General features: G+C 42.6%; 1 protein-coding gene across 2 annotated transcripts in view; it reads right to left on the reverse strand.

Moving 5' to 3' along the window:
• The window catches only part of LY75 (lymphocyte antigen 75), a 1,208,875-nt gene that overhangs the window by 758,811 nt on the left and 429,999 nt on the right, over window positions 1–20,065 (reverse strand). For both annotated transcript variants that reach the window (XM_053698349.1, XM_053698347.1), the window contains exons 6-7: window positions 1,068–1,211; window positions 373–558 (exon numbers count right to left, since the gene is read on the reverse strand). In XM_053698349.1, coding sequence (XP_053554324.1) covers window positions 373–558; window positions 1,068–1,211 — 330 coding nt within the window. The remainder of the gene's footprint in view (window positions 1–372; window positions 559–1,067; window positions 1,212–20,065) is intronic.

Raw genomic sequence — 20,065 nt, forward strand, 5'->3', positions numbered from 1 at the left:
CCTTGCTGATTGGTGGATAAATTCATCCACCAATAAAAAGTGCTGTCCAGAGTCTGAACCAAAAAAAAAGCTTAGATGCCTTCTTTTAAAAATAAAGATAGCAAAAGAACTAAGAAAAATTGATAATAGGAGTAAATTAGAAAGTTGGTTAAAATTGCATGCTCTATCTGAATCACAAAAGAAAAAAATTGGGTTCAGTGTCCCAATAAAGCTTTTGTGCGGGTTCTTGGCCTCATCCTAGTAGCGTGAAATATATCCCACATTATTGATTCCTATAGACTTTCATCATACAAAATAAATGTTTTTTGGTTTGTTTTTTTAAATCCTATTAACAAAGAATTGTGTGTCATGTAAGAAAAATGTTTAACCTACTATTAAAAAATTTTGTAACTGCCAACTCTATGTCTGCCAAGGAATGGAAACTGATAAGGTGCCCATTTTGTTGCTTGCAAAATAGCTCAGCACTTTCCCATACGCTTGGATCATACATCTTATAACAAAAACCATTATAAGGAAGCCAGGTCTCATTACATGCAGCATCCAAGTAACTCCATGAATCTGTGAAAGAAAAAGGTAAAAATTAGTTAATAAAATATTATAGTGAGTTAAAGTCAAACAACTAACGTATCATCCTGACCCTTAAACTGTGAAAAAAAAATGCTTGTTATGGTGATACTGCAATATGATATGAACATGGGTGATATAACTATGCTGTTACTTGTGAACAAACAAAACAGGATCACTATGCTTAAAATTATTTAAAGGACTATGAAGCCAACTTTATAACTGACCCAGGGCACATGTACTAATTCCCAAAGACATCAAGTGCTAGTTTTAAAAGAAAAAAACACCCACAGTAAAAAAGGTCAACACTGATAACATTAATAGATCGAATGTTTTAATATCATACTAGTTCTGCTCATAATGAATTTAGCCAAATAGAGGTGAGTATATATAGTAGAAGTAGAATATCAGATACCCTCTAGTAATGTTTATAGTGAATTATGTATACAGTTGCTTGTTATATGCAAGTGATATTCTGAAATATTCTATATGTAAAGTCAAACCTGGTATCTCAGATTTTGTGGCATTTAATGCTTTCTTGCAGATATAAGGCAGCTTTGTATTACACGGATAGGTTCCCCATTGTCCAGTTTCTGGAAACAGAACTCCACAACTGGTATCATCCAAAACTGAAAAACCAGCTAACCCTAGAAAAAATTAAAAAAAAAAATTAGTAAAAAAAAAAAAAAAAAAAAGAAGAGGTTTAATCATTAAAAATTAGTTATTTTAGTGTCTTTTGTAGGACACGGCCTGTAAACCAACTAGCCAGATAAGGTACCTTGCAAACACACAGGGCTAGATTACATAATTTGTGTAAATATACGGGTATAGATCTCATGCTTTGTGCAAAATAGGGTGGATAAAAAAAAATATCTGATCTAAATAGAATTTTTTATTTTTATTTTATTTAAATAGGATTTTATAAAAATGCTTTTGAGGGAAAAAAAAAAGATAGCTTTCTATTTAACATACATTAACATCCAAAGGTTATTTATCCTAAAAACAAAATGTATTCTTACCTGTTAAATTATTTTCTTTCTTGGTGGTGAGAGTCCACAACTTTACTCTTGGGATTACATCACCTGGCCACCAGGAGGAGGCAAAGACACTCCACACCAGAGCTTTCAAATATCCCTCCTACTTACCTCTTTCTCCCAGTAGTTGGTATAGCCCCGTAAAGAGAAAAAAAGATAGCAAAAGAGATTAGCAGGGTAGAGAGGTGCAATATTATACTGCTGCCACTTATTAAACAATTGGGCAGGTTAGTTGACTCTCACCACCAAGACAGAAAATTTATCAGGTAAGAATTAATTTTGTTTTCTTTCTAATGGTGGTGAGAGTCCTTACTCTTGGGAACCAACTGTGAAGTATACAAAATGTTTTTGGGTGGGACAAAAAGAAAAAAGGCAGACACCACAGTCTGAAGGACCTTCCTACCAAATGCAACCTCCGCCGAGGCAAAAACATAAAAACGGTAATACTTTGTGAATGGAACGTGTGTAAAGAAGACGAAGTTGCAGCCCTAATAATCTGTTCTACACTAAGACGTAAAAAGTGAATGAGAAGAATGAGCAGTAATCTGCCAGGTGGCCGCTGACCCACCTACAAGTAAGCCATGTGTATTAGACTCCTCAAACCAGAATGACAAGGATACCGAAGTTGCCTTTTGACCCTTGCGCTCTCCTGAGTACAAAACAAGCTTCCAAATAGAATTGCAATGAAGACTTTGGGTTAGGACATAAAGAAGGAACAACTAATTTCCTGAATAATGTACGCAGATGAGACTACTTTCAACATAAAACCAGTAACTGTTCACAACACCTTCTTATGCTGTTAAAAAAAAAAGCAAGGCAAAATCGCAAGATTAGACAGACAGTTTCAAAACCCTCGGAGCTGAAGAAATAGCCAGCAAAAAGATAGAATGTTGATGTCTAGAAAATGCATAGGCTAAAAAGAATGAATCTGTAAAACACTCAGAAGTAAGTTAAGACTGCATGGAGGGGAAACTGGCTTGATAACAGTTCTGATTTGGACAAGAGCCTCAACCAAGGATTGAATATCAGGAAGACGAGCTAGCTTCCTATGAGAAGAACTGGCTGATAAACCCTTACCTAAGCCTTCCTGCAGAAACTGAATACTGGGAATTTCCACACAATACCAAGAATAACCCCTAACACACCAAGTATAGTATACTTTCTACACCTTATGATAAATCCTTCTCATCACAGGTTTGTGAGCCTGTATTAAACTTTGAATTAAAGAATCAGAGAAGTCTCTCTGAGAAAGAATCAACTATTCAATCTCCATGCAGTTAAGCTGAGAGACTGAAGGTTTTGATAGAACGGACACTGTACTAGAAGGAATAGCCAAGACAAACTAAGCTGGTCAGCATGCCAGGTCCTGCATGGCCACGCTGGGACTATGAGGACAGATGATACCCTCTCCTGTTTAAGTTAAGCCAACACAATGGGGAGAAAAACAATTGGAGTATATATATGTAAACCAACTAATACTGACAACGAGCTATCAAAGCATCTACCAGTTCCGCCTGAGTAGCCCTTGATCTCGAACCACACAGCGGAAGCTTGTGGTTCAGACGAGATGCTATTAAGTCTATCTCTGGAAGACCCCAGAGAACTACCAGTTTGTCGAAGATCTCCTGATTGAGAGACCATTCCCCCAAGTGAAGAGTTTGATGACTGAGAAAATCTGCTTTCCAGTTTTCCACTCATGAGATGTGAATTGCCAAAATGGTGCACTGATGAATATCTGCCCATTTCTCCTGCATCGCTAGAGAACTGCATGTACCCCCTGATGGTTTATATTTTCTGATTAAAAGTAGATAAATGGGACTAAACGAAGCAGAGGCGAAGCTTCATAGTGGTATAAAATCCCTTCCCGTGATCCGCTGCTGGTACAGATACATTTACCTCATATCCCCAAGATCCTTCACACATTGAAAAAACATAATTTATGCTTACCTGATAAATTTATTTCTCTTGTAGTGTATCCAGTCCATGGATCATCCATTACTTATGGGATATTCTCCTTCCCAACAGGAAGTTGCAAGAGTTCACCCACAGCGGAGCTGCTATATAGCTCCTCCCCTAACTGCCATATCCAGTCATTCGACCGAAAACATGCAGAGAAAGGAAAAACCATAGGGTGCCTTAAAATGACAGGGCGGGCCATGGACTGGATACACTACAAGAGAAATAAATTTATCAGGTAAGCATAAATTATGTTTTCTCTTGTTAAGTGTATCCAGTCCACGGATCATCCATTACTTATGGGATACCAATACCAAAGCTAAAGTACACGGATGAAGGGAGGGACAAGGCAGGTACTTAAACGGAAGGTACCACTGCCTGAAAAAAATCCTTTCTCCCAAAAATAGCCTCCGAAGAAGCAAAGTATGGAGCGCAGACCAAGACACCGTCTTGTAAATCTGTTCAACAGAAGCCTCATTTTAAAAAGGCCCAAGTGAAAGCCACAGCTCTAGTAGAATGAGCTGTAATCCCTTCAGGAGGCTGCTGTCCAGCAGTCTCATAAACTAAACGAATTATGCTTTTAACCAAAAAGAAAGAGAGGTTGCTGAAGTCTTTTGACCTCTCCTCTGTCCAGAGTAGACAACAAACAAAGTAAATGTTTGATGAAAATCTGAAGTAGCTTGTAAGTAAAACTTTAAAGCACGAACCACGTCCAAATTGTGTAATAGACGTTCCATCTTTGAAGAAGGATTAGAATACAAGAATGGAACAACAGTCTCTTGAGTGATATTCTTGTTGGATACCACCTTAGGTAAAAAACCCAGTTTTGATATGCAGGACTACCTTATCCGTTCGGAGGACCAGATAAGGAGAATCACATTGTAAAGCAGATAACTCGGAGACTCTACAAGCCGAGGAAATATCTACCAAAAAGGAACTTTCCAAGATAAAAAGTTTGATATCTATAGAATGAAAAGGTTCAAACGGAACTCCTTGAAGAACCTTAATAATCAGGTTTAAGCTCCATGGCGGAGCAACAGGTTTAGACACAGGCTTGGTTCTAACCAAAGCCTGACAAAATGCCTGAACGTCTGGAGTATCTGCCAGACGCTTGTGCAAAAGAATAGACAGAGTAGGAATCTGTCCTTTTAAGGAACTAGCTGACAACCCTTTTCTCAAAATCATCTTGGAGAAAAGATAGTATCCTGGGAATCCTGACTTTACTCCATGAGTAACCCTTGGATTCATATCAATAAGATATTTATGCTATATCTATTTTAAATTTTGCTAGTGACAGGCTTTCATGCCTGTATTAAGGTATCAATGACTGACTCGGAGAAGCCATGCTTTGATAACATCAAGCGTTCAGTCTCCAGGCAGTCCATCTCAGAGAAGTTTAATTTAGATGGTTGAAAGGACCCTGAGGTAGAGGGTCCTGTCTCAGAAGCAGAGACCATGATGGAAAGAATGACATGTCCACCAGATCTGCATACCAGGTCCTGCGTGGAAACGCAGGCGCTGTTAAAAACACCAAAGCACTCTCCTGCTTGATCTTGTGCAAAGACCTCCGGAGGGAATTCCCACTTCCCCGGGAGAAAAGTCTGACGACTTAGAAAATCCACCTCACAGTTCTCAACACCTGGGATATGGAGAGTTGATAGACCAGAGAGAGTCTCTGTCCAGAGAATTATTTAAAGACTTCTAACATCGCTAGGGAACTTCTGTTCCCCCTTGATGGTTGATGTAAGCCACAGTCGTGATATTGTCCGACTGAATCTTATGTACCTCAGAGTTGCTAACTGAGGCCAAGCCTGAAGAGCATGGAATATTTATTAGAAGGAGGGTCTCCTCCTGAGTCCACTATCCCTGAGTCTTCAGGGAGTCCCAGACTGTATCCCAACCTAAAAGGTTGGCATCTGTTGTAACAACTGTCCAATCTGACCTGCGGAAGGTCATACCCTTGGACAGATGGACCCGAGATAGCCACCAGAGAAGAGAATCTCTGGCCTCTTGGTCCAGATTTAAGAAGGGGACAAATATGTGTAATCCCCGTTCCATTGACTGAGCATGCATAGTTGCAGCGGTCTGAAATGTAGGCGTGCAAACGGTACTATGTCCCTTGCCGCTACCATTAGGCCGATTACATTCATGTGCCGAGCCACCGAAGGGCGCGGATGGAATGAAAAACACGGCAGTAATTTAGAAACTTTGACAACCTGGACTCCGTCAGGTAAATTTTCATTTCTGCAGAATCTATCAGAGTCCCTAGGAAGGAAACCCTTGAGATTGGGGATAGAGAACTCTTTCCTTGTTCACTTTCCACCCCTGCTCAAACGAAATGTTTACAGTATATGTAATAAGTTAACAGAGCATTGCACCCACTTGCAAATGGATGATTAACCCCTTAATGCAAAAAACAGATAAAAAAAACAACATAGACGTTTTTTAACAGACACAACAAAACTGCCACAGCTGTGCTGTGGATTACCTTCCCTATAAACGATTTTGGAAGCCTTTTTAGCCCTTTAGAGATGTCCTGTAGTATTCATGGGACTGCTGAGGGAATCTGGATGATTCATTTTGTAATTTTAACTGCACAAAAAATCGCCAAAATAGGCCCCTCCCACTCATATTACAACAGTGGAAAGCCTGAGGAAACTGTTTCTAAGCAAAATTTAAGCCAGCCATGTGGAAAAAACTAGGCCCCAATAAGTTTTATCACCAAACATATATAAAAAACTATTAAACATGCCAGCAAACGTTTTAAATTACACTTTTATAAGAGTATGTATCTCTATTAATAAGCCTGATACCAGTCGCTATCACTGCATTTAAGGCTTTACTTACATTACTCCGGTATCAGCAGTATTTTCTAGCAAATTCCATCCCTAGAAAAATATTAACTGCACATACCTTATTGCAGGAAAACCTGCACGCCATTCCCTCTCTGAAGTTACCTCACTCCTCAGAATATGTGAGAACAGCAAAGGATCTTAGTTACTTCTGCTAAGATCATAGAAAACGCAGGCAGATTCTTCTTCTAAATACTGCCTGAGATAAACAGTACACTCCGGTACCATTTAAAAATAACAAACTTTTGATTGAAGAAATAAACTAAGTATAAAACACCACACTCCTCTTACGACCTCCATCTATGTTGAGAGTTGCAAGAGAATGACTGGATATGGCAGTTAGGGGAGGAGCTATATAGCAGCTCTGCTGTGGGTGAACTCTTGCAACTTCCTGTTGGGAAGGAGAATATCCCATAAGTAATGGATGATCCGTGGACTGGATACACTTAACAAGAGAAAAGGCCATTCTCTTTTCTAGACGTCTGGAAATATGAGACAGGAAAAACCAGAGGAGACCAAGATTTGAAGCCTATCCTGTATCCTGGAGAGACCACATCCAGATCTCTCAAAAAAGGCTCAATCTGCCCCCCTACCAGAAGAGAGTCCGCATCAGGGGTCGCACCTTAATGCCGACTTGTTATCAGTAGAGGCCCGCTTGGACTTGCTCCAAGCTGGGTTAGGTCTCCATGTGGATTTGGAGGAATCCGGTTTCTGGTTAGAAGAATATCTTTGGGACTTGTTCTGGTTAGAAGAATATCTTTGGGACTTGTTATGGTTAGAGGAGCTAAAAATGGATATTAGACTTTCCCTTGGGTCTAGATTTCTTGTCCTGGGGCAAAAAGGCACCCTTTGTCCCCAGTCACTGTAGAAATAATAGAATCTAATCAGGACCAAAAAAGGTTTTACCCTTCACGAACCACATCCAGGTTGTGAAGTAACCGCTCCTTAGAAGAAGAAGGGTTAGGACACAAAGAAGGAACAACTATTTCCTGACTGATGTTACGGTTAGACACCAACTTGGGAAGAAAACCCAACCTAGTGCGAAGCACAGCCTTATCCTCATGAAACCCCCCCGATAAGAAGGCTTACTTTGCAAGGCAGCCAGTTCAGATACTCTGTGTACTGATGCAATAGCCAACAGGAAAAGAACCTTCCAGGACAGAATCTTAATGTCAATGGAATGCATAGGTTCAAACGGAACCCTCTGAAAAACAAAATTTATGCTTACCTGATAAATTTATTTCTCTTGTAGTGTGTTCAGTCCACGGGTCATCCATTACTTATGGGATATATTCTCCTTCCCAACAGGAAGTTGCAAGAGGATCACCCAAGCAGAGCTGCTATATAGCTCCTCCCCTCACATGTCATATCCAGTCATTCGACCGAAACAAGACAAGAAAGGAGAAACTATAGGGTGCAGTGGTGACTGGAGTTTTAATAAAATTTAGAACTGCCTCAAAAAAAGACAGGGCGGGCCGTGGACTGAACACACTACAAGAGAAATAAATTTATCAGGTAAGCACGGGTCAGTCCACGGGTCATCCATTACTTATGGGATACCAATACCAAAGCTAAAGTACACGGATGATGGGAGGGACAAGGCAGGAACATTTAAACAGAAGGAACCACTGCCTGTAAAACCTTTCTCCCAAAAACAGCCTCCGAAGAAGCAAAAGTGTCAAATTTGTAAAATTTTGAAAAGGTATGAAGTGAAAACCAAGTTGCAGCCTTGCAAATCTGTTCAACAGAGGCCTCATTCTTAAAGGCCCAGGTGGAAGCCACAGCTCTAGTGGAATGAGCTGTAATTCTTTCAGGGGGCTGCTGTCCAGCAGTATCATAGGCTAAATGTATTATGCTACGAAGCCAAAAAGAGAGAGAGGTGGCCGAAGCCTTTTGACCTCTCCTCTGTCCAGAATAAACGACAAACAGAGAAGACGTTTGACGAAAATCTTTAGTTGCCTGTAAGTAGAACTTCAGGGCACGGACTACGTCCAGATTATGCAAAAGACGTTCCTTCTTTGAAGAAGGATTAGGACATAATGATGGAACAACAATCTCTTGATTGATATTCCTGTTAGAAACTACCTTAGGTAAAAACCCAGGTTTAGTACGCAGAACTACCTTGTCTGAATGAAAAATCAGATAAGGAGAATCACAATGTAAGGCAGATAACTCAGAGACTCTTCGAGCCGAGGAAATAGCCATCAAAAACAGAACTTTCCAAGATAACAGCTTAATATCAATGGAATGAAGGGGTTCAAACGGAACACCTTGAAGAACTTTAAGAACTAAGTTTAAGCTCCACGGCGGAGCAACAGTCTTAAACACAGGCTTAATCCTAGCTAAAGCCTGACAAAAAGCCTGAACATCTGGAACTTCTGCCAGACGTTTGTGTAAAAGAATAGACAGAGCAGAAATCTGTCCCTTTAACGAACTAGCAGATAAACCCTTTTCTAAACCCTCTTGTAGAAAAGACAATATCCTAGGAATCCTAACCTTACTCCATGAGTAACTCTTGGATTCACACCAATATAAATATTTACGCCATATCTTATGGTAAATTTTTCTGGTAACAGGTTTCCGAGCCTGTATTAATGTATCAATAACCGACTCCGAAAAACCACGCTTTGATAGAATCAAGCGTTCAATCTCCATGCAGTCAGCCTCAGAGAAATTAGGCTTGGATGGTTGAAAGGACCCTGAATTAGATGGTCCTGCCTCAGAGGCAGAGACCATGGTGGACAGGACGACATGTCAACTAGGTCTGCATACCAGGTCCTACGTGGCCACGCAGGCGCTATCAGAATCACCGATGCTCTCTCCTGTTTGATCTTGGCAATCAGTCGAGGCAGCAACGGAAACGGTGGATACACATAAGCCATGTTGAAAACCCAAGGGGCTGCTAGTGCATCTATCAGCACCGCTCCCGGGTCCCTGGACCTGGATCCGTAACAAGGAAGCTTGGCGTTCTGGCGAGATGCCATGAGATCCAGTTCCGGTTCGCCCCAACAAAGAATCAGTTGGGCAAAGACCTCCGGGTGAAGTTCCCACTCCCCCCGGATGAAAGGTCTGGCGACTTAGAAAGTCCGCCTCCCAGTTCTCCACGCCTGGGATGTAGATCGCTGACAGGTGGCAAGAGTGAGACTCTGCCCAGCGAATTATCTTCGAGACTTCTAACATCGCTAGGGAACTCCTGGTTCCCCCTTGATGGTTGATGTAAGCCACAGTCGTGATGTTGTCCGACTGAAATCTGATGAACCTCAGAGTTGCTAACTGAGGCCAAGCTAGGAGAGCATTGAATATTGCTCTTAATTCCAGAATGTTTATTGGGAGGAGTTTCTCCTCCTGAGTCCACGATCCCTGAGCCTTCAGGGAGTTCCAGAATGCGCCCCAGCCTAGTAGGCAGGCATCTGTTGTTACAATCGTCCAATCTGGCCTGCGAAAGGTCATTCCTTTGGACAGATGGACCCGAGACAACCACCAGAGAAGAGAATCTCTGGCCTCCTGGTCCAGATTCAGTAGAGGGGACAGATCTGAGTAATCCCCATTCCACTGACTTAGCATGCATAGTTGCAGCGGTCTGAGATGCAGGCGCGCAAATGGCACTATGTCCATTGCCGCGACCATTAAGCCGATTACTTCCATGCACTGAGCTACTGAAGGGCTTGGAATGGAATGAAGGACACGGCAAGCATTTAGAATTTTTGATAACCTGGACTCCGTCAGGTAAATCTTCATCTCTACAGAATCTATAAAAGAGTCCCTAGAAAGGGAACCCTTGTGAGTGGTAATAGAGAACTCTTTTCCATGTTCACTTTCCACCCATGCGACCTCAGAAAAGCTAGAACTATCTCTGTATGAGACTTTGCATTTTGAAAACGACGCGTGTATCAGAATGTCGTCTAGGTACGGAGCCACCGCTATGCCTCGCGGTCTTAGTACCGCCAGAAGTGAGCCCAGAACCTTTGTAAAAATTCTCTGGGCCGTAGCTAACCCGAAGGGAAGAGCTGCAAACTGGTAATGCCTGTCTAGAAAGGCAAATCTTAGGTACCGATAATGATCTTTGTGAATCGGTATGTGAAGGTAGGCATCCTTTAAGTCCACTGTGGTCATATACTGACCCTCTTGGATCATGGGTAGGATGGTTCGAATAGTTTCCATTTTGAACGATGGAACCCTTAGGAACTTGTTTAAGATCTTTAGGTCTAAGATTGGTCTGAAGGTTCCCTCTTTTTTGGGAACCACAAACAGATTTGAGTAAAAACCTTGCCCTTGTTCCGTCCGCGGAACTGGGTGGATCACTCCCATTACTAAGAGGTCTTGTACACATTGTAGAAATGCCTCTTTCTTTATTAAGTTTGTTGATAACCTTGACAGGTGAAATCTCCCTTGTGGAGGAGAAGCTTTTAAGTCCAGAAGGTATCCCTGAGATATGATCTCCAGCGTCCAGGGATCCTGGACATCTCTTGCCCAAGCCTGGGCGAAGAGAGAAAGTCTGCCACCACTAGATCCGTTTCCGGATAGGGGCCCTTTCTTCATGCTGTCTTAGGGGCAGAAGTAGGTTTTCTGGCCTGCTTGCCCTTGTTCCAGAACTGGTTGCCTTTCCAACCCTGTCTGTAACGAGCAGCAGTTCCTTCCTGTTTTGGAGCGGAGGAAGTTGATGCTGCTCCTGCCTTGAAATTACGAAAGGCACGAAAATTAAGACTGTTTGGCCTTTGATTTGGCCCTGTCCTGAGGAAGGGTGTGACCCTTACCACCAGTAATGTCAGCAATAATTTCTTTCAAGCCGGGCCCGAATAAGGTTTGCCCTTTGAAAGGAATATTAAGCAATTTAGATTTAGAAGTCACGTCTGCTGACCAGGATTTAAGCCATAGTGCTCTGCGCGCCTGGATGGCGAATCCGGAGTTCTTAGCCGTTAGTTTGGTTAGATGTACAACGGCATCCGAAACAAACGCATTAGCTAGCTTATGTGCCTTAAGCTTGTTCATAATCTCATCCAATGGTGCTGTGCGAATAGCCTCTTCCAGAGACTCAAACCAGAATGCCGCCACAGCAGTGACGGGCGCAATGCATGCAAGGGGTTGTAATATAAAACCTTGTTGAACAAACATTTTCTTAAGGTAACCTTCTAATTTTTTATCAATTGGATCTGAGAAAGCACAACTATCCTCCACCGGGATAGTGGTACGCTTAGCTAAAGTAGAAACTGCTCCCTCCACCTTAGGGACCGTCTGCCATAAGTCTCGTGTGGTAGCGTCTATTGGGAACATTTTCCTAAATATCGGAGGAGGGGAAAAAGGCACACCGGGTCTATCCCACTCCTTGTTAATAATCTCTGTAAGCCTTTTAGGTATAGGAAAAACGCACCGGTACCGCAAAGTATTTATCCAGCCTACATAATTTCTCTGGGATTGCAACCGTGTCACAATCATTCAGAGCCGCTAACACCTCCCCTAGCAATACACGGAGGTTCTCAAGCTTAAATTTAAAATTTGAAATTTCTGAATCCGGTCTCCCTGGATCAGATCCGTCACCCACGGAATGAAGCTCTCCGTCCTCATGTTCTGCAAATTGTGACGCAGTATCAGACATGGCTCTCGTGTCATCAGCTCGCTCTGTCCTTAACCCAGAGCTGTCGCGCTTGCCTCTTAACTCAGGCAAGTTAGATAATACTTCTGTCATAACATTAGCCATATCTTGCAAAGTGATTTGAAAGGGCCTCGATGTACTTGGCGCCACAATATCACGCACCTCCTGAGCGGGAGGCGAAGGTACTGACACGTGAGGAGAGTTAGCCGGCATAACTTCCCCCTCGTTGTCTGGTGATAATTTCTTTACCGGTAAAGACTGACTTTTCTTTAAAGTAACATCAATACAATTGGTACACATATTTCTATTGGGCTCCACATTGGCTTTTAAACATAATGAACAAGCAGATTCATCTGTATCAGACATGTTTAAACAGACTAGCAATGAGGCTAGCAAGCTTGGAAAATACTTTCAATAAATTTACAAGCAATATAAAAAACGCTGCTGCGCTTTTTAAAAATACAAAAAACACTGTCACATTTGAAATAACAATGAACTAATTCAGTTATAGCAACCAAATTTTAACAGTAAATGTAAGAAATTAGCAGAGGATTGCACCCACTAGCAAAAGGATGATTTAACCCCTTAATACCCAAAACGGATAATCAATTTAACAATTAACGTTTTTATCACAGTCACAGGTCTGCTGTGACTGATTAACTCCCTCAAAAATAAATTTTGAAGACCCCTGAGCTCTCTGGAGACGTCCTGGATCAAGGAGGAAGAAGCAGAAAGACTGTGATCGAATTTTAACTGCGCAACAAGACGCTAAAAAAGGCCCCTCCCACTCATATTACAACAGTGGGAGACCTGATATAACGGTTTCCATGCAGAAATATACGTTAGCCATGTGGAAAAAAATCATGCCCTAAAAGATTTATCACCAAGTACCTCACAAAACGATTAACATACCAGTAAACGTTTTAAAAACAAACATTTCAAATGTTATGTAAAGTTATCACTAAGCCTGCTACCAGTCACTTCTACTGCAGTTAAGGCTCATACATTATTTCAGTATTAACATTATTTTCTCAGTCAAATTCCATTCCCTAGAAAATAACTCTACTGCGCATACATTTATCAGCCTGATACCAGTCGCTACTACTGCATCTAAGGCTGTACTTACATCATATGGGTATCAGCAGTGTTTTCTTAGTCAATTCCATTCCTTAGAAAATATTATACTGCACATACCTCATTTGCAGGGGACCCCGCATGCTATTCCCTTTTCTGAAGTTACCCCACTCCTCAGAAGGTAAGAGAACAGCCAGTGGATCTTAGTTACGTCTGCTAAGATCATAGAAAACGCAGGCAGATTCTTCTTCTAAATACTGCCTGAGAGAAAAAACAGCACACTCCGGTGCCATTTAAAATAACAAACTTTTGATTGAAGAATAATAAAGTAAAAAACTCCTAACTCCTCTCACGACCTCCTTCTTTGTTGAGAGTTGCAAGAGAATGACTGGATATGACATGTGAGGGGAGGAGCTATATAGCAGCTCTGCTTGGGTGATCCTCTTGCAACTTCCTGTTGGGAAGGAGAATATATCCCATAAGTAATGGATGACCCGTGGACTGAACACACTTAACAAGAGAAAACTAAAGGACTAAGTTTAAGCTCCATGGGGGAGCAGACTGTCTAAAGACAGGCCTGATTCTAGACAGAGCCTGAACAAAAGATTGAATGTCAGGGAGCTCAGCGAGTCTCCTATGCAACAAGACTGATAATGCCGAAATCTGTCCCTTTAAGGAACTAGTGGCAAGACCCTTCTCCAAACCGTCTTGGAGTAAGGACAGAATCCTGGATACCTTATGCCAAGGATATCCCTGCTTCTCACACCAGGACAAGTGACTGGCTTCCTTGCCTGAATTAGAGTTTCAATCACACTTTCAGAAAAGCCTCTCTTGGCCAAGACTAGGCGTTCAATCTCTACGCAGTTAGCCTCAGAGAACCCAGATTTCGATGTTGAAAAGGGCCTGTTCCAGCAGATCCCTGCGACAGGGTAACCTCCACGGTGGAGAGGATGACATCCCCACCAGATCCGCAAACCACGTCCTCCGTGGCCTTGAAGGAGCAATCAGAATGGCCGAGGCCCGCTCCTGTTTGATGCGTGCCACTACACGAGGTAGATGTGGAAAAATGTAAGCTAGGCTGAATTCCCAAGGAACCACTAAAGCATCTATAGGCTCTGCCTGTGGATCGGTGACCCTCGACCCATATCGACCCAGGACAGTCTAAAGAAGGATGTCCCCATGGACAGTTGCTCCGGACGGATCCACCAAGAGAGTTCCGAGTTCGAGCACCCATGGATATCAGCTCCATATTTTGAGCCACCGAGGGGCTTGTTGAGGACTGAAGAGCAGGAAAGGTGGACACAAGCTCCCTGTGTCGATCTGTGAGAAATATTTTCATGGACATAGAGTCTATTATCGTTCCCAGGAAGTCCACCCTGTTGCTGGGAACCAGGGAACTCTTTCCTGAGTTGATCTTCCAACTGTGAGATTGGAGCAAAAAAGAAGAGCCCTCGAATGGTCCTCTGCGAGGCTGAGCAACGGTGTCTGAACTAGGATGTCATCCAGATAAGGTACTACCGCAATGCCCCTGGATCTGGCCAGTGCAAGCAGCGCCCCTAGAACCTTTGTGAAGACTCAAGGGGCCGTCGCTAGATTAAAGGGAAGGGCCACAAACTGAAAGTGTTGGTCCAGAAACGCAAATCTTAGGAACCTGAAGTGAATTGGCACATGTGAATTGGCACATGAAGGAAAGCGTCCTTCAAGTCTATAGTCGTCATGAACTGTCCCTCTTGAACTAGAGGCAGGATTGATCTGATCGTCTCCATTTTGAACGATGAAACACTCAGAAACTTGTTCAAACACTTTAGGTCCAAAATCGGGCAGAATGTGCCCTCCTTCCTTGGAACCAGAAAAAGATCGGAATAGTACCCTAGACCCCTCTCTGCTAGGGGTACTGGTACGATAACCCAGAGGGAGGTGAGATCTCTCAGACACTCTAGAAAGGCCTCTCTCTTTTGTGGTCTTGAAGACAGGTTTGACCGGAGAAATCTGCCACCGGCCAGATGGGATCTGAACCCTATCCTGTAACCCTGGGCAACAACCTCCAGAACCCAAGGGTCCTGAACATCCTGCAACCAAGCATCCGAGAACAGAGATAATTTGCCCCCTACTTGATCTGGAGACCGGTTGGCAGGCTTCTTGTTCTGCTTAGACTTGTTCCAAGATTGAGCCGGCTTCCAAGATCCCATGGACTGGTCCGCTTTCGCGGCGGGCTGCTGGCACTGGGCCTTGTCCGCACGAAAGGGACAAAAAGTAGATCACTTACGCTTAGCCTTCTTCTCCTGCAGTAGGATAGCTCCCTTGCCTCCCGTAACCGTGGATAAGATCGAATACAATCCTGGACCGAACAGGATCTTTCCTTGAAAAGGCAGGGACAATAGTCTTGACTTGGAGGTCATGTCCGCAGACCAAGATTTTAGCCACAGAGCCCTGCAAGCAAAAACAGAAAAACCTGTCACCTTAGCATTCAGGCGAATAATTTGCATATTGGCATCGCAGATGAAAGAATTGGCAACCTTCAGCTCCTTAATCTTATTGTGTATCTTGTCGATGGAAGTCTCCCCGTCGATCATTTCACACTGGGATTCACACCAATATGTCGCAGCTCCAGCGACCGCCGCAACGGCCGCTGCTGGCTGATAAACAAAACCTGTGTGCTGAAACATCCTTCTTAACATGTTTTCCAGCTTTTTATCCATGGGCTCTTTAAACAACGAACTATCCTCGAGGGGAATAGTTGTCCGCTTCGCGAGCATAGAGATAGCCCCACCCACCCTAGGGATGGTCCCCCACAGATCCGGCTGAGAGTCCGGAACGGGGAAGAGTTTGTTAAAAGAAGAAGGGGAAAAGGAAGAACCTAATCGCTCCCATTCATTCATAATAATATTTGTCATCTTAACAGGAACTGGGAAGGTCTGGGGCACTACCCTGTCCTCGTATACCTTCAAGCACCTGCTGCAGCAAAAAGCGCAAATTCTCCACCCTAAACCTAAAACCAGGCTCCTCCACAGCCGGAGGTTTAGATGACATGGACTCCGATCCAGAAGGGGCCTCCTCTGAAGAGTCGGAGTGGGCCTCGTCATCGTATAGAGCCTCTGGTATTTCCATCGGCATAGAAAAACCCTGGGTCGGGCTTCCATGATACACCCTACGCTTGCGCTTAGCAGAACGTGGTAAGGCATGGATCACTTTCGAAACTGCCGAATCCAGCAAAGACTGACAGCCAACAAATCTCTCCCGAAGGAGTAACGGTTAGACCCCGGGGCACTGCCTGTGCAATCGGAGATGAATGCAGGGAACATGAAGAACCCTCAGAGGTCGACGGCTCAGTAATACTAGACATCCATTTACATTTAGATGTCATAACTTTATCAAGGCATGTGGAACATAGTTGAGCAGGCTGATCTACTAGGATCGCCTCACAATAAACACAGGAACGAGACTTTGTTAAAGAGGGAGAAACCTCTAACGCCTTAGAGTCCTCCATAGCTTGAGCTTTTGTTCGGACTAGATTAACTTACAAAAGGCACCTTTTTACCTCCAATGGTCGGGGCATTCACCACTTCCTAGGACCCTGACTACAGTAACCGTTACGTCTCCTGCGCCACATATCAACAGAGGAAAAGAGATAGGCACACCCGGTCACATGGAGTGCCTGGCAGGACCGCCCCTGCACTAAGGAAAAAAACATGCCAAAAAGGGCCGTGCAACATTCCCGCAAATATTAATAAAAATTTAAACAATCTTACCAGAATCTACGCTGTGGAACAGGAACACGACCCTTCAAGTGTGACAGGTTAGTAGCCTCGCTCCCGACATGGACTTGAGTGTAGAAAGCAGGCAGCGAAACTCGTCAACGCCGATTGCTTGTGTAGCTGTTAATATGAGTCGGGATGGTTTCGCAGAAAGACTCTTCCTGCATCTCCGGACTCTAACTTTCGCCCAGGTTCTCACTGACAGGCTGACAGGAATACTTAAAACTCCAGTCCCAATACGAAGAGTACTACCCTCCATAAGAGACTACTCCGAATCTTCAGCACTTCTCTGCCATCCTCCTGTGACGAAAGGCAAAGAATGACTGGGGGATGAGGGAAGAGGGGGAGGTATTAAAGCCTTTGACTGGGGTGTCTTTGCCTCCTCCTGGTGGCCAGGTTCTTAATTCCCAACAGTAATGATAGAAGTCGTGGACTCTCCTCCCCTTTAGATGGAAAAAAGGGGTTGGTTATTGAGGGGGGGGGCAGCTACACTACAGAACACTATATAAAAATAAAATAAAAACATATTTTATGGCAAACTGGGTACTGGCAGACAGCTGCCAGTAGACAAGATGGCGCACAATAAGGTAGAGGTGGATGGTTAGAGAGCTGTTTGGGGGGGTAGGGTCAGAGAGGTTGGGGGCTAAGAGGGGATCCTACACAGCAGAATATGTTGGGGTTGTTGTTTTTTTTTAAATTGTTTTAGTACTGGCAGAATTTCTGCCAGTACTTAAGATGGCGGGAACAATTGTGGGGTGGGGGCGGGAAGAGAGCTGTTTGGGAGGGATCAGGGGGTGGGAGGCTGATCTCTACACTAAAGCAAAAATTAACCCTGCAAGCTCCCTACAAGCTACCTAATTAACCCCTTCACTGATGGCCATAATACAAGTGTGGTGCACAGCGGCATTTAGCGGCCTTCTAATTACCAAAAAGCAACGCCAAAGCCATATAAGTCTGCTATTTCTGAACAATGGGGATCCCAGAGAAGCATTTACAACCATTTGAGCCATAATTGCACAAGTTGTTTGTAAATCATTTCAGTGAGAAACCTGAAATTGTGAAAAATGTAACTTTTTTTATTTGATTGCATTTGGTAGTGAAATGGTGGCATGAAATATACCAAAATGGGCCGAGATCAATACTTAGGGTTGTTTACTACACTAAAGCTAAAATTAACCCTACAAGTTTGCAAATTTACCCCTTCACTGCTGGGCATAATACACGTGTGATGCACATCGGCATTTAGCAGCCGTCTAATTACCAAAAAGCAACGCCAAAGCCATATAAGTCTGCTATTTCTAAAAAAAAGGGGATCCCAGAGAGGCATTTACAACCATTTGTGCCATAATTGCACAAGCTGTAAAAAATTTCAGTGAGAAACCTAAAGTTTGTGACAAAATTTGTGAAAAAGTGAACGATTTATTTATTTGACGGTGAAATGGTGGAATGAAATATACCAAAATGGGCCTAGATCAATACTTTGGGTTGTCTTCTTAAAAAAACAACATAATTTATGTAAGAACTTACCTGATAAATTCATTTCTTTCATATTGGCAAGAGTCCATGAGCTAGTGACGTATGGGATATACAATCCTACCAGGTGGGGCAAAGTTTCCCAAACCTCAAAATGCCTATAAATACACCCTCACCACACCCACAATTCAGTTTAACGAATAGCCAAGCAGTGGGGTGATAAAGAAAGGAGTAGAAAGCATCAACAAAAGAAATTTGGAAATAACTGTGCTTTATACAAAAAATCATAACCACCATAAAAAGGGTGGGCCTCATGGACTCTTGCCAATATGAAAGAAATTAATTTATCAGGTAAGTTCTTACATAAATTATGTTTTCTTTCATGTAATTGGCAAGAGTCCATGAGCTAGTGACGTATGGGATAGCAATACCCAAGATGTGGAACTCCACGCAAGAGTCACTAGAGAGGGAGGGATAAAAATAAAAACAGCCATTTTCCATTGAAAAAATTAATCCACAACCCAAAAAAATAAGTTTATTCTCATAAATGAAAGAAAAAAACTTAAATCAGAAGCAGAAGAATCAAACTGAAACAGCTGCCTGTAGAACTTTTCTACCAAAAACTGCTTCTGAAGAAGCAAATACATCAAAACAGTAGAATTTAGTAAATGTATGCAAAGAGGACCAAGTTGCCGCTTTGCAAATCTGATCAACTGAAGCTTCATTCTTAAAGGCCCACGAAGTGGAGACTGATCTAGAAGAATGAGCTGTAATTCTCTGAGGCGGGGCCTGACCCGACTCCAAATAAGCTTGATGAATCAAAAGTTTCAACCAAGAAGCCAAGGAAATAGCAGAAGCCTTCTGACCTTTCCTAGGACCAGAAAATAAAACAAATAGACTGGAAGTCTTCCTGAAATCTATAGTAGCTTCCACATAATATTTCAAAGCTCTTACCACATCCAAAGAATGTAAGGATCTTTCCAAAGAATTCTTAGGATTAGGACACAAGGAAGGGACAACAATTTCTCTATTAAGGTTGTTAGAATGCACAACCTTAGGTAAAAATTGAAAATAAGTCCGCAAAACTGCCTTATCCTGATGAAAAATCAGAAAAGGAGATTCAAAAGAAAGAGCAGATAGCTTAGAAACTCATCTAGCAGAAGAGATAGCTATAAGGAACAACACTTTCCAAGAAAGTAGTTTAATGTCCAAAGACTGCATAGGCTCAAATGGAGGAGCCTGTAAAGCCTTCAGAACCAAATTAAGACTCCAAGGATGAGAAATTGATTTAATGACAGGCTTAATATGAACTAAAGCCTGTACAAAACAGTGAATATCAGGAAGTATAGCAATCTTTCTGTGAAATAAAACAGAAAGAACAGAGATTTGTCCCTTCAAGGAACTTGCAGACAAACCCTTATTAAAACCATCCTGAAGAAACTGTAAAATTCTAGGAATTCTAAAAGAATGCCAAGAGAATTTATGAGAAGAACACCATGAAATGTAAGTCTTCCAAACTCTATAATAAATCTTTCTAGAGACAGATTTACGAGCTTGTAACATAGTATTAATCACTGAGTCAGAGAAACCTCTATGACTTAGTACTAAGCGTTCAATTTCCATACCTTCAAATTGAATGATTTGAGATCCTGATGGAAAAATGGACCTTGAGACAGTAGGTCTGGCCTTAACGGAAGTGGCCAAGGCTGGCAACTGGATATCCGAACCAGATCCGCATACCAAAACCTGTGTTGCCATGCTGGAGTC

The sequence above is a fragment of the Bombina bombina genome, chromosome 1 (genome assembly GCF_027579735.1).
Source record: "Bombina bombina isolate aBomBom1 chromosome 1, aBomBom1.pri, whole genome shotgun sequence".
NCBI classification, from domain to species: Eukaryota; Metazoa; Chordata; class Amphibia; order Anura; family Bombinatoridae; genus Bombina; species Bombina bombina.